This window comes from Sinohyriopsis cumingii, chromosome 7, assembly GCF_028554795.1.
Source record: "Sinohyriopsis cumingii isolate HCF-2022 chromosome 7, ASM2855479v2, whole genome shotgun sequence".
In the NCBI taxonomy this organism is placed as follows: Eukaryota; Metazoa; Mollusca; class Bivalvia; order Unionida; family Unionidae; genus Sinohyriopsis; species Sinohyriopsis cumingii.
The window spans coordinates 78534869-78550858 of NC_142967.1; the positions used below are offsets into that span (position 1 = coordinate 78534869).

At 34.4% G+C, this 15990-nt stretch overlaps 1 protein-coding gene across 1 annotated transcript in view; it reads left to right on the top strand.

The window, feature by feature from the left end:
- Window positions 1–1337: 1337 nt before the first annotated feature.
- The window catches only part of LOC149795585 (DDRGK domain-containing protein 1-like), a 37449-nt gene continuing 22796 nt past the window's right edge, over window positions 1338–15990 (top strand). Inside the window, exons 1-2 of the mRNA XM_089965421.1 lie at window positions 1338–1506; window positions 15353–15475. Coding sequence (XP_089821547.1) covers window positions 1407–1506; window positions 15353–15475 — 223 coding nt within the window. The 5' untranslated portion in view covers window positions 1338–1406. The remainder of the gene's footprint in view (window positions 1507–15352; window positions 15476–15990) is intronic.

The window sequence follows — 15990 nt, forward strand, 5'->3', positions numbered from 1 at the left end:
CATGATTGATTATTTGTACAATTGTCAAATCAAAACGAAGCGAATGTACACACACACACACACACACACACACACACTGTTTGACTCTTTCTCACCCACGAACATCTTCGTCAGATGCTACGCATCATATTCGCTACCCAAGGTTCCGATGTTTTAACCCTATCTACACATTGGCGAATTGTTCAGATATTTCTCCTAGTGACATCTATTGGATTTCACGAGTTGTCTCTCTTAGTACGTAAATGCCAACTAACCAATAGCGTCTGACAGCGGTGCGTTGTACCTCGGCTGAAAGTGGTGGAGGCAATTGACTTCAAAAGAATATTTAGCAAATTTAACATCGAAAGTATGACTATATACCAGAGAGAGGCCATTACATGTGCATTTGAGGGAATGGATGATTTTGATTAGATGCGGTGGCTTGCCGCCGCATCGAATGAAACTCACAGTATCGAAGCACCGATATATCTGAACGATCTGCCAAGGTGTAGACAGGGTTAACACGTCGAAACCTTGGCTGGCGAAGATGGGAAGGCATAGGGTTACAGAAATACTCTCAACCAGCAATTATTACCAATTTATTGAATTTATGTCTCAATATTTAAAATAAATATTTGACCCCTTCCTTATTATCTGCTATTTCGATTTATTTGTATTCTTAGTTCTAAATTTCACTTGAATATAATAATCTATTTTAAGCTAAAAGTATACATAATTTCAGGGATTTATAAAACTAGTAAAACTAAGAAACCGAAATGTTGAATGGAGATGATGAATCTAGATACAAAAGATAAAAACGAAACATTGATTCACGAGATAAATTATGAAAATGAGAGTTTGTAACATGAAAGTTAAGGATGGAAATAGCCCATCTATAAATAGATGTCCTTGAAGAGCAACGTAAACTTCGTCAAGAACATGTAAAATAATTACATTTAGCAGGATATAAAATTCAATATGCAACTTAACTCTTTAGCGTATTTGTCTTAAATTGAATCTTCAAAGATAACGTTTAGTTTCATTTTAAGTAAGACAAAAATGTGTGAAATACATTTTTGGACGTCTAAATTTACATAATTGAAACAAATGGTTCATTTCAGATTATTTAAAAAATATTAAATTAAAAAAAGTACTTTAGTTGCACTTATATAAATTCCTGTTCACATATGTGGAAAGAAAAAATATATTTTTAAAAAATACCATACAAAAACGACGATTTAGAGTAAACTATGTGCATTATCGACTACGTAACTGCAGGTGGTTCAACGTTTTCCGGTAGTAGGATATTAAGAGAAGGAACTCAACAGAATCAAGACACCGCTTCACTCTTAGGCTGGTTATCCGTCCTTGTAGTGGAATAAATAAATATTGGTTCCGTTTAGGACGTTGCCCGCTTAAACACCAAAATGACAGCTGTTGATCCCGGGACTGTTTACTTGGTTGTGGCGTTAATTATTGTTGTTACCCTTATACTAACATCGGTATTTTGTAGAGGAGATAACAAAAGTGAGTATTTAAAAAGATTCGGATTCATGACCCTGCGCAACTATGATCAGTAATAAGGAACCATATGGTTGTTTAAGGGGGTGGGGGTGGCGGACTATGCACGGTGTTTCCACGTTTGTAATTTCATCCATAATTCTAATTTCTTGAGTGACTTCGTCTTCTTTCTTTAGCGCATTCTATGCGAATTACATAGTAATAGCGTAGTTTAAAGAGGTTCCGTTACACCAATACATGCCTGTTTCAGAGAAGTCTGACAGTCTTACAACGTACACAACACCCGATATTTTTGCTCTGGAGGGTGATGGGTCTTACCGCCTAACGGCGCTGTGTAGCGTGTTTTGATGTCGGCTAACAGTGTAACGAAAGTAAAATTGTCAGGAATAGCACACACAACTGGCAACCAATAACGACACTTTACTACAAAGTAAAGTTTTAATGTTTTTGCCAGACTAATTACTTACCCTGTTGTCTTTTCTCTAATAAATTAAAATTCTCACAAAAGAAATGGACCAGATTTCAAGTTTTGTTGGCCTACATTTCAGTTGGCTAGAAAGCAATGAAAGCCGATAATGCTGAAATCGAGTTAAGTTAAAATATTATTCTTTAACAAAACGAATAAATATATATCATGCCTATTGGAACTGTAAGCAACGTTTCGTTTTGTTCAAGAAACTTAAATCTATCACATGAACCTTCTTAAACATACTTCGGCATACCTCGACTACTGTTGCATTGTAAAAAATTCAAATGTATGTAAATGGAACATGAAAATGTGTCCTTTTGCTACTGACATATTTTCATTCCGCCAGGATAAAGACAGCATGGTAAGTATATTAATTACACATAAATTATTGGAAGAGTGTCGATATAAGCGGCCAAGTGTGTGAGATATTCCTGAAACTTTGACTACTTATTCCGATGTCAACCGACATCAGAACAGGCTATACAAGGCTGTTATTTGGATAGTAAGACATAGCATAGCACTAAAACAAACACAATATGTGCTATGTCTTACAATATAGGACTAGAGTCTGATGTATCAATAAAATAGCCCAGAATGTTGTATTATCACTGTACTTAATGTTCTTATCAGTTCATATTAAAACTGTTTTGCCACTGCTGCTTACTTACAATTTATAAAGTTTCAATGACTTTCCTTCTTTCTATTCCTATAAAACGTTGTCAGTCAAAGCTCGTAAATGTAAATAAAACAGCATCTGGTGGATGATCCAGATTAACATACCTTGGGGGAACAACTCAGTATTATTGAGGTATTTGCCTAACTTACATATGGTAGCATGTAGGTATTATAAAAAAAAAAAACAAGTGTTGGAGGAAGAAACCGGGAAAACCCCGGAAAGATCCACTGAGCCACAAGAAGTTACTGGCAAGCTTTCTTACGTACCCACATTGGCCAAGCCCAAGACTCGAACCGACCCAGACAGAGGTGAGAAGGCAGTGATCTGTAATGATGAGCGCTTTAGACCACTCGGCTACTCAGGGCCCCTGAGAAGAAATGTCCATGCTTGTACTAGCCTAATATTTCCGCAATAAACAAATGGATCCAATGATAAAATCGAACACACAAATGAAATTCAAGTGTAAATCCATGAATAACAATATTACAAATTAAAAGCAATTATTATTTACCTTTGTATGAAATGTAAGTATATAACAACTATTATTATTATTATTACTGAAATATTACTGATTTCAAGAAAGTTTAAAGGTTATTCTTATTTACGGATGAGAAGTATCATCATAAGCAACATTTTGTCAGTTTTGGTCCATATATGCTACCACAGAATGATATTGCAACCTAAACCTTGTAAGGACACATATGTTACCATCAGTATTTGACCTATACTCATCAAACATAATATGATACACTGAATATATATTGTATTCAAAGCCAATGCAAGTATAGCAATTTTGACTGGAGATTTTTATATGATGATCAACAGAAATGCGTGTGCTTTGCAAAAAAAGTGATGTTATTCTTTTTCATTGTGAACTTATAAAAAATTGTTGACATTTTAGAGGAAATTGTGCTTTAAGATATTTGCATCCTTACTGGGTACAGCTTTACACTGTAAACAACTGCTAGATGGCACATGCCCAAAATTAAATGGAAAAATCCTGTTTGCTGCGATAATATAGAGTCCATGATAATACAGCCTTGGAATATACTACGAAAATTTGACAACACAAAATAACCCTATTGGCACAATTTTTTTTCTAATTTTATTAACAAAATGTCAAATTTATGTGTTTGTTTTGCCCATTAAAAAAAATGAGGTGGTCAATATTCTTGTACCCACAACTGTAAGCATTTTGAAACTCTGAACATTAGTCATACAATGTAAGACATATCACATCTTTTTTATGTTTTAGTGCTACGTCTTACTGCCCAAATAATGGCCTTGTATAGCGTGTTCCAATGTCGGTTGACATCGAAATGAGTAGTCAAAGTTTCATGAATATCTCACACTTGGCAGCCCATATCAACACTCTTCCACAAATTTATGTGTAATTTATATCATTACTGTGCTGTCTTTATTTTTGTGGAGTCAAAATCTGGATGTATTTTCATGTTCCGTTGACATATATTTGAATTTGTTGAAATGCAACAGTAGTTGAGGTATACAGATGTATGTTCATGTGGGGATATGTTTCTTGAACGAAATGAAACTTTGCTTACTGTTCCAATAGGCACTATAAACATAATATTTTTTCTTCTTCATTTTTTTAAAGAATAATAGTTCAACTTAACCCGATTTTGGCATTTCTGGCTTCCATCACTTTCCAGCCAATTGAAATGTACGTAAACAAAACTTGAAAACAGGTCCATTCACTTATGTGAGAATTGGAATTTATTAGGGAAAAGACACCATAGTAAGTGAAGTCTGACTAATACATTACAACTTTAATTTGTAGAAAAGCAGTGATATGGGCTGTCAAATGTGACTTTCTTTACAATGTCAATCGATATCCAAACATGCTACACATCACTGTCATATAGGCAGTAAGACCTCTACACCCAAAACATCAAGGTCGAGATCTTGGACTGTAAATATCAGAGTCAATTTTTTTTTAAAGCCATCATTTCATTTACTAATTTCAAATTAAGTATTGTTATTCCAAAATTTAATACTAATATAGTTAGACTAAAGACTACTCAGTTGTAATTGTTGAAATGCTCTGCATCTTTTATATCATTAAAAAAAGCATCCAGATGACAATTATTGATTGCTATGGACTTCTGTGGTGGTGGATTTGTCTTAAATGCATATTGGATTTCTTTTTGTTTGTTACAAAATTAAACTAAATAGAGCAAATTGAAACAGTTCTATGCAAAATGGAATGATAAAATATTATTATGTTGTATGCTGTCGGAGAGGTGACCAGTTTCTTTGTCATCGATTTGTACAGGACAAGTGGTTTCAGAACATTCACTTGTCCCACTTGCATTTTCACATGTCCCAAAATTTCACTCTCTTGCCTTGGTTCAATGAGATGTTAATCAATGTTAAATGTACAATATATTATTTCTTCAATTTTTAACTTTTTGTTACTGTCAAGATATTGTGTATTCACTATTTCTTGCTCAGATATCATAGCATCAATACTTCATCTGCAAGAATGGAAAAGAATTTACTGGAATTCAGACCTTCCCTAACTTCTCACAAGATTTGATCAGTTGATGGAACAAAGTCTCTTGCTTCGAGTCTGTTCTTATAATTACCATCAAGTTTAAGTCTTTTTCTCCTGGAGTGCACACAGCATTTCCAGATCAAAGTCATATTGGACTAGGTTGTGGGCTTTGTTGTTGTTGTTGTTGTGGGGTTTAACGCCATTTTTCAGCACAAGATAGGCTATGCATGGCGGCCAGTATTAATGGTGGAGGAAAGGTGGGGGGGACCTCAGGAAGAAACACCGACCCACGAGAAGCTACTGGCAAGCTTTCTCACATACCCACATTGTGTGGGCTTTGTTAAAGGGAGGTCTCATTGTATTTGTTTTTACATTTCCTTCTTAGTTTTAAAATGGTCTTTACTATTGAAGGGTTAGCAACTCTGACTTAAGGGATTTTCTGCATTGGCTTTATGAGGTCCAAAACTGTCAAGAGACTTGCTTGATTAAATCAGAATTTGTCAGTTTCGTTGACAAATACAATGGCTGAATTTCCAACCTGTGCCAGTTTGAGATATTGTTTGCAATAACTGCAAAATATCTTTACATCAGAGTCAGTGAATTCAAGCTGTGGGTAATTATCAATCCACTGTGGATGAAAATTTATATCTCATAGACTTGCCATTTTTGACATTTTTTGCTGACACAGTCTGGTATCTTGTTTGCCTCAGACTCAGTGGCAACCTTATGTTTTATCCTTCCACTTTCATACGTAAGTTCCTTTTCCCTCTTTATATGACCGTCCTTGAAAAAATAATTTAGAAACTAATTTTATCAAAATAGAAATAGTCACCCTATTTGACGACTACTTCATTACATACATTTTGTCATTTGAATGCAAATTCAGACCACTCCTTTAAGTTAGCATAATTTTTTTGCTTCATTCACAATTCCGCTTGTTGAAGTGGATCTCTCTCTAATGTCTCGGGCCCCGAATGGCCGAGTGGTCTAAAGCGCTCTCCATTACGGATCACTGCCATCTCACCTCTGTCTGCTTGGGTTCGAGTCTCGGATTCGGCTAATGTGGGTATGTGAGAAAGCTTACCAGTAGCTTCTCGTGTGTCGATGGTTCTTTCCGAGGATTTCCCGGGTTCTTCTTTCACCATTAATACCGGCCGCCATGTATAGCCTATCATGTGCTGAAAAATGGCGTTAAACCCTAAATAACAACAACAACAACTGTAATGTCTCAATAATACATATTTATTTCCATTATAAACGAAAATAACTAACCATTACACAATTTCTATTAATGTAATGGTTCCAGCATTCAAAATACAATTGGAATCTCGGTATATGAAATGAACTTGTGTCTGTAGTGAGTTTTATTATTCTGCTTACAGTAGATAAAAGCATTAGTAGCATAATAGGTTTAGTTTCAAAGAATAATTGGAAGTATGTTTGTTTTATGATTTTGTTTTGCAAATTGATACTCACTTTCACAATTATTATTTTTTTTTTTTTTTTATGGTTCAATATTTTTTTTTTTTTTCTTTTTTTTTTTTTTTTTATTAACCCCGTAATAGGTTGACCACTGGGTCGGGGAACCATCCCAGGATCACCTTACAATCAAACATTTCTGGTTATCAGATAATCTAGGGATAATAAATATAATCTACAGAGAAAGTAAAAAAGAAAAACACACACACACACACACACACATATACACATGCATATGGCCAAAATCTAGGTGACATGGCTTTTGTGATATTACAGTATTTTGTTCCTGTTTACCCTCAAGTCAGAGACAAGTTAAATGTTCATTGTTGAGGTCCATTTTTGAAGAAATTGGTCCTCTTTTTTATTTACCTTGGCAGTGTAATTTTCAATGTTCTTATGCATTGCAACTATTTGCTTAAAAGCAAAAATAGAAGGATTTTTCATATTGAATCTGCAAGTATAAATATAATATTTTGCCAAAATAAGCAGAAAATTACCCAAACTGTCCAGTTGTTCACTTCCTAAAAATGTTTCTTTTTTGGACAGATGTACAATATTTGGGCAAAAAGGTGCAAAAACTTCATTAAAACGGTACCAAAACTGTGAAGTAATACTGCAGTCATAAAAGAGATGCTCAATACTTTCAGTTTCACTCTTACAGAAAGTACATTTGTTGTCATCAAATATGTTAATTCTTTTAAGAAAATCATTAGTAGCGATTATTCTATGGATTAATTTAAAGTTAAAAGAGATCAACTTGGTATCCTTGGTACAGCATTTTGCCCGGCTATATATATCAGACCACTCCTCACTACTTATATTTTTATTTAATACTTGCATCCAAGTTTCTTGCTTTGCAGTGTGTTGCCTTTTAGCTTCCTGTAAAAGATCTTTGTAAATAAACTTGAGTGAATCTTGTTTTCGCAAGTTCGTTATTTTATCCTCCTGCTTATCAAAATTATTATGTACTAGGTGGTTTTTTATGGCATCTTTCCATGCTTTAGGAATTCTGGATATTAAGGAGAAGTATTTCAAGAAATCATCGCTTCCAGTTTTTTGTTTTATTATCTCAAAAGGTATTAAATTACCGTGAACATCTACTAGATCGTTCAGAATTTCAAAACCAGCTTCTGTCCAGGATTTGTATTGATAGATCATTTTAGGGGGGACAAAATTTAAAATACTCATGGATAGATACTCGTTAGGATTTTGCGGTTCTTCTTTCCATTTAGATACTGCCAAAATTACATCTCTCCAAAAACTGTTTTTAATGAACTTACAAAATTCTTCTAATTTCCTTCTCCCTAAATTCCAAATATCCTTTTTATTTCTGAGTATAGTTGTATTGACTAAGTTCTGCCACGTTCCATTTTCCTTTTCCAGCAATCTTTTAACCCATCTTATCTTAATATACCTAATGAATGAAAATATGTGTATCATATTTAGTCCTCCCTCGTTTTCTGGGGAAACTAGTATATCACGTTTTATTCTCTCTACTTTTCCACCCCATACAAATTTAAATAACATGCGATTTAGTTCTGCTTCAACTTTTGCTGATGGGTTAGGAAGTGCTGAAAAAAGATGTATGAATATGGGCAGAACAAGAGTCTTTACAACAATTACTTTACCAACTATTGATAGATGTCTTTGACTCCAGCTTGCCAGTATTCGTTTTGCCTTTGTTAGTTTCTTCATATAATTGATTTCCACCATCTGTTGTAAATCTGGAGAAAATTCTATGCCAAGGAGTGTAAAGTTAGAAGAGGACCAAATTAGGCCCATTTCGGGACATATTCTTTCATTAGAAAATTTCCTGTTTCCAATCCAAATAGCTTTTGTTTTTGTTATGTTACATTTAAGTCCCGATAATAGAGAAAAACCTTGCAAGATATTCATAGTTGCTTGAAGAGAAAAACTAGATCCATCAAGAAGAATAAAAGCGTCATCGGCATACTGACCCAATTTATATTCACTGGCGTCAAAGATTACTCCCCGTACATCCACGTTTTGCTTTAAAGTTATAGCTAAAATCTCAACTCCAATGATAAACAAATAAGGTGCAAGGGGATCTCCTTGACGACATCCTCTTTCAAGTCTGAAAAAAGATGACATATGTCCATTATTTATAACACAACTATTAGAGTCATTACAAAACAGTTTAAACCACTTACAAACGGAATCACCAAAATTAAAAGATTGTAGAGCTTCTTCTACAAAGATCCAGTTAATTGAGTCAAAGGCTTTTTCGAAATCTATTAACAATAATAAACCATATCTGTTTTCATTCTCAAGTTGGTCCATGATATCATATAATAGTCTGGTGTTTTCTCCAATGAATCTACCCTTCATATATCCTTTCTGAGTATCGCTGATTATTGATGGAAGAACCTTTTTAATCCTAGCTGCAATTGCTCCCGAAGCAATCTTATAATCAGTATTTAAAAGTGATATAGGTCTCCAGTTTTTAAAATATCTTCTGTCTTTTTCCTCCTTTGGTAGACAGGTGATGACTCCTTGAGTCTGAAAATCTGAAAGTTTTCCTACAGTATATCCGTAATTTATTGATCTACATATAAATCCCCCCAGAGACTTCCAAAAGAATTTATAGAACTCTACAGTGAATCCATCCGAGCCAGGACTTTTTCCATTTTCCATCCGTTTTAGAGACATACCAAATTCATTAATTGTAAGCATACCCTCGCATGATTCTCTTTCCTCTCGACTAAGTTTAATATTGTGATTAAAAAATCTATTTCGAGTTTCATGAATAGCCTCATCATCAAGCTGAGCAATTCTACTTTTGAACAATTCCATATAAAACTGTTTTTGTGCTTCTAAAATATCTATTTGGTCAGATATATTTGTCCCATCATCTAAAATAATTTCCTTTATTGTCTTATTAACATAGTTTCTTTTTTCAAGATTTAAAAAGTACTTTGTGCTTTTTTCCCCAAATTCATACCATCTAGCTTTAGATCTTAATATAACACCTTCTATGTATTTTTTCCTAGATTCCTCTAATTCTGCTTTTTTTCTCTCTAAATTTTCCAGAATTTCCCCATTTATGTTATTCGACAGTCCCCCCTGAATTTCTATTATTTCCTGCTCAATTTTCTTTAATTTTTCCCGTTTCTCTTTTGATTTCCTAATAGAATAACCTATAGTTTCAGATCTTATTTTCATTTTCAAAATTTCAAAGAACATTTGGTCGTTACAGGAAAGAGAAACATGGAGAGAGTCATCTTTATTTCCCCCTACATAGTATTCATTTACAGTGTCAGTTATACATTTTTTGACCAAATCAGTATACTCAATGTTCCTCAACAGTTGGTTATTAAATTTCCAATATCCTTTTCCCCTTGGAAACGTTGAAAACGCCACACTCAAAACAATAGCTGAATGATCAGTCTTGTACCCTGGTAAGATACATGCATCTGCTGTATTCATATGAATGTCATCTGATACAAGAAAGTAATCTAGTCTACTTTGTTTCAAGGGAGATTTTTGCCTCCAGGTATACATCTTTAAGTCTTGGTTGGAATTTCGCCAGGGATCAATTAATTCCAATTCGTTTTTCAGGTCTTGAATCGCTGCCCTAGACTGTTGGTGTTTGTCATGTAAAATATTATAAGTATCCAAATCTAAGTCTTGAACAGTATTCCAGTCTCCGCACATTATAATTGATGAGTTCTCAAAACATAAAGTCTCCTCCTTTAACTTTCTAAAAAAGCTAGGATTATCATCATTATAACCATACAAATTCACGAGGGTTATTCTGTTGCCATTAATTGTAATATCTAAAATAATAAATCTCCCTTGACTGTCACATCTTTCTCTATGAATTATAAATTCAAAAGTATTTCTAAAAAATATTGCAACCCCAGCACTCTTACTAGAGCAGTGGCTAAATATACATTTGTATCCCCATTCAGCTGCCCAATATATTTCATCGTTCTTTGTACTATGAGTTTCTTGCAAGCATATTATAGATACATTCTTTTGTTTTACCCAGTGAAAAATATCCCTTCGTTTTAAGACTGAACCTTGCAGGCCTCTAACATTAATAGATATAATTTTTATGTTATTATCCATGAAAACAGCAGAAATTTTACACATACATATTCTTTACAGAAATTTTACACATACATATTCTTGTACAGGAATGTATGAAGTAATTATCACCTTGAGTTTATCATATGCATGGCTTTCACACTCACACTCACACAGAATACAAACATCCATAATAAAATCATCCATGGTGTTACAGTAAAGGCTGTAGCTTTGGCTGCATTTGACATTGATACAGTATACTATGGACAACAAGTGAAACAACTCCATTTGTGATAACTCTTATGCACCTCTGACAGACCTTTCTGGAGCTAGAGATAGTTTTGTAAACCAAATGGCACAGATTAAAAAGGATATAAATTACAACTTAATGAATGAAAAAAAGGGGTAAAAGGGAAGAAAAAGAAAGAGTGAAAGAGCGCATACAAGGAAGTGGTGGGTAATTGAATGTATGAGCAAAAAATGTGAGACTGAGAGATTTATCATGGAAGAGTAATGTTGAGAAAAGTGAGTAAACAACTTAGTAAATGTGTATATGAGAGTATAAGAGTGAAAGATGATTTATAAACTAGTGAGAGAATTTATTAGGGAGAGATATAACAGTGGACCAGTGAATCATCAGACATATAAATTATGGATAAAATTGGTGAGGGAAAGAAGTGTCTTATACACAAAATATTAAAACAAACTAGAGTAGAAAAAGGAGTATAAAAATGAAAGTTCACATACCTATTCGGTCAATTTCATAAGTTCACAGAATTGCTTATTACACTTATAATCTAATTTTCTCATCAATTTCATCATAGATGTCAAATTTTATCCTTTTTCCTGATTTGGTTTTACCATACACAGATCCATTAAAGTACCATGCCCTGTCAATTTCTTGATGCCTAGATAATTTATTTATAAGTTCAGTATTCAGCCTGGTTACATCCTCTACCAGTCTAATTCCTTTGTACTGCAGAAAATCCTTCCGCTTCTTGGTAATTGGAAGTTTACAATCCAGACTCCAGAATTTGACAATCACTGGCCTTGGTTGTCCCTGTCGACCTGGAATCCTATGCACAGCCACTATGTCCCTGTTATCTAAATTAATTTTTGTGACTTCCTTCACCAACTTCGGAATTCTTTCTCTCAGATTTTCATTTTCCTCCTCCTCCAGCCCTAAAACTTTTATGTTCAGCTTCCTTGAATATTGTTCGAACTGGTTTGAAGCTGCACTTGCTTGCTCTGATCTCCTCTCATAATCTTTCATATCAATCCTCATTTTATCATTTTCCTTCTTTGCTTCTTGTAATTTTTCTAACAGTTGGTGGTTTTCAAATTCCAGTGAATCCACCCTGTCCATCAACTCTCCTGTCCTCTCCTTTATTACCCTCTCACTTTCTGCTACTATCTCCTTTCTCAGATCTTCCTTCACATTCTCTAACAATTTCCTCACAATAGTTGTAACAATTTCTCCTAGGTCATCCTTTTTCACCAAGTCAGCAATAGCAGATGTAAAATCTGCTTTTGAAATGCTCCCTCTGAGACTTTGCTTTATTTCATCCAAGTCCAGCTGAATTGTACTCAAGGTTGATTCACTCATACTTGTGTCAGATGTCTCCATTAGGGTGCCACTCTGTAATCTGGTTTTTATTTGTTGCTTGCCTTGATCTTTCTTTCCACTCATACTTGTAGATAATCTTGTTTGGACTAATTTTTTCTCACTACTCAGTTGTGACACTGACATTTATTACTCACCATGTGCCAAACAATTCTTACAGTTGAAGGCAAACTACACTGAAGTAAGTAAATGAGTCAAACAGATCAGGTAGGGAATGTCTCAAAACTGCGCCACTAAACTTCCATCTCTATTCCATCATATTTGAATTTTGAATGGAAAAACATATTTTTTTTCAAAACTGATTAAGATCTACCAATAATGTTGTATGTCCTGCATTCCTTGAATATTCACACAATTATTATTATTGCATTTTGTATGCCAAAAATCCATTCTGAATGACAAATTTACATTTTCAACAATTAGGAAAAACTTGATCTAAATGTATATAACGTAAAGTCAGTGCTGCATTTTGGATGCCAATTTTCCAGTTTGCAGTACAAATTAATATGCAGGAGCATTGAAAGTGATGACTGCATTTTGGATGCCAATTTTCCAGTTTGCAATACAAATTAATATGCAAGAGCATTGAAAGTGATGACTGCATTTTGGATGCCAGTTTTCCAGTTTGCAATACAAATTAATATGCAAGGGCTTTGAAAGTAAATAGACACATGAGGTCAGATTCCAAACCAGTGTACAATGCATAGATTTAGAGTCTGTTTTATCAGATTGTCCTTGAGCCGTCAGCATGGTCTTGTTTTGCCAGTATCGGATACCATCTTCCTTGTGATTTCATATTGACAGTATCAGATGCCATCTTCCTTGTGATTTCATATTGCCAGTATCAGATGCCATCTTCCTTGTGATTTCATATTGACAGTATCGGATGCCATCTTCCTTGTGATTTCATATTGACTGTAACTGGAACATTTATTTCCATCTCATCGTTGGCATTTGAAACTAAATTATTTAAAGTGTTGGTGTTAAGATGGATTTCTTGCCTATTTATAAAAGTGTTGGGTTGAGGACATAAATGTTGCAATACTACTAGTACCATGCATTTATAGAAGAAATTTTTTGAAATTGTATGGTATTTGTATATACAAAATGCATGTGCAGATATAGTCTTTTGTTACCTTGCTGTACTCAGCACACATTTCGGAATTGACTTTTATTTAGTATGTGACAAAACATGAAGGAAACCTAATTTGCATACATGTATATGGACTTTATTAATTGAGATCGAAATAAAGAGAATATGCTATGTATAAATGAGTCTTCCTATCGTAATTGCTATCAGGGTCAGAAATTTTTCTTATGTACAAGATTGGGAATCAAATGTTTGATTTTTTTCAAAGTAATCTTAATTGCTCTGCACTTTGATATGACCCTGGCTTTTCAGAAATTTTGGGATATCTTGACCCCAGTGTTATAATTACTAACATAATATTCAGTGTACTGAAGATCTTTCAGATGTTCTTAATTATGTAGCCATTGGCTGGTGATTTGAATCTATCCAGGTGTCTACATTTCTATACCAGTGCTTTCATGAAAGCTTGGGGATATTGTGATACAGTCTGCCCATTTGTATATATGTGTAGGGTCATATGTATGTATGTGTGTGTGTATGTATGTATGTATGTGTGTGTGTGTGTGTATGTATGTATGTATGCATCTATGTATGTATGTGTGTATGTATGCATCTATTTATGTTGTTGTTGTTGTTGTAGGGTTTAACGCCATTTTTCAGCACACGATTGGCTATACATGGCGGCCAGTATTAATGGTGGAGGAAGAACCCGTGAAAAATCAGGGAAGAACCACTGACCCACGAGAAGCTGCTTGCAAGCTTTCTCACATACCTACATTGGCTGAATCCGAGACTCGAACCCATGCAGACAGAGGTGAGATGGCAGTGATCCGTAACAGAAAGCGCTTTAGACCACTCGGCCATCTATGTATGTATGCATGGATGTATGTATGTATGTATGTATGTAATGTCCTTGAAACTTGGGTCTGTGATACCATTGTCTTATGGATGTACAGTAGATTGTGCAAACACTTTTGGAATTTTGAGCTTGCTCAAAGTTGGGGAATGGCTGATTTTACATAAATTTCAAATAACTCCAGTTACTTGACTTGCATGTCTGAGAATTGTCCTGTGTGACACAAGTAATATATGTAAAACTGAGTCTTGCCCTGTGTATTTTTCATACCCCCAGAGACTCAACTGCTGGCCATTACATAGAAATATTTTGATCCCCTGTAATTCCTGTGCACACTTTCTACACTGAAAAAAAACAGTGATATCCCAACCCCAAGGGACTTAGCCCCTGGGTCATAAGTCTGAAACTAACGAGATCCTCATCCTCTAACTGTATGTACACCTGCTGGGCATAAACAGAAAATGTATACATGCAACTGTCACTGACCTTAGGTGTCATCCTTACCCCCATGGACTTAACTGCTGAATCACATCTTGGAATCTAGTGAGATCCCCACCCTAAAACCTTACATACACTTACTGGGCGTTAGAAGAAAAGACCTTCATCACTTCCTTAAACTAATTACCTTGATCATAGTTTGAAAAGTATTGAGATGCAAACAATATAATTATGTACATACTTATTGGGCATGAAAAGACGAATGCACGTACAATATCTAATGGACATTTGCCCTCTGGTGCAATTCTCACTCTTGGAAACATACCCAAAGGCTTTAATTTTGGGGTGGTGTCAAAATGGGGAAAGTACATGTCTTGTCTTAGAAACACATAATACTAGTTTACTTTTGCAAATGATAAATATTATTTCAGTATGCTTCTAACTGCATTATGCAGTGGCAGACCAGGGTCTATATAACTTGAAATTGAACTTGACTTATAAGTAGGTGTATATGGTAAAAATTGGCATTTAGCATTATTTTCATCAGATTGCACACGGTAATTGATCTGCTCAAGCTGTGCATGTAATACATTGCATATTAAACACAGCAATTTGTCTGTTCAGTATGTAACATTGTACATTTTCTTTATTTCAGAGGATGGTGAGAGAAATCGAAGGCAACAAATGGCAGCCCGTCCACGAGAAGAAAATGCTCCACCTGGTTTGCGTCGAAGACAAGGTCACAGAAACAGAATGCAGGTTGCCAGGGATGATTCAGGTTATTTTTTATACATTGAGGGTTGTTATCTTGCAATGTACTGTGTACATCCTTGATTAGTCCAACATCATTCTCATTTTTGGTCATTACTCATATAACTGGCTCAGTCCCTTTCAGACAATCTATTTTGTATATTTAATTTGCATTGTTTGATAGTTAGGTGTTTTTGTTTTTTAGTTTGTTTTTATTTCATTATATGCTATGTAACATTGTATGTTTGACTTGACATTGTCCAGTATCAAGTTCATTTTCTAACTAATCTAAAAAACATTTAATAAATATTCTGTCATTGACTAATGTGTTAACTAACACATAGCGAAAATATTCTCTATGCACATGGGTTAACTATTAGGATTATTATCTTGCCTGAGTCAAGGACATTTTGTTTACAATATTCTTTATTATAATTATTTTGTTTTGTAAACATATGGAACCTGATAGAAAGAAATGTTCTGTTAGGTAATAGTTTCTTGTAGAAAATGCTAATTGTGACCTGAGGTCAAATAGACTTTATA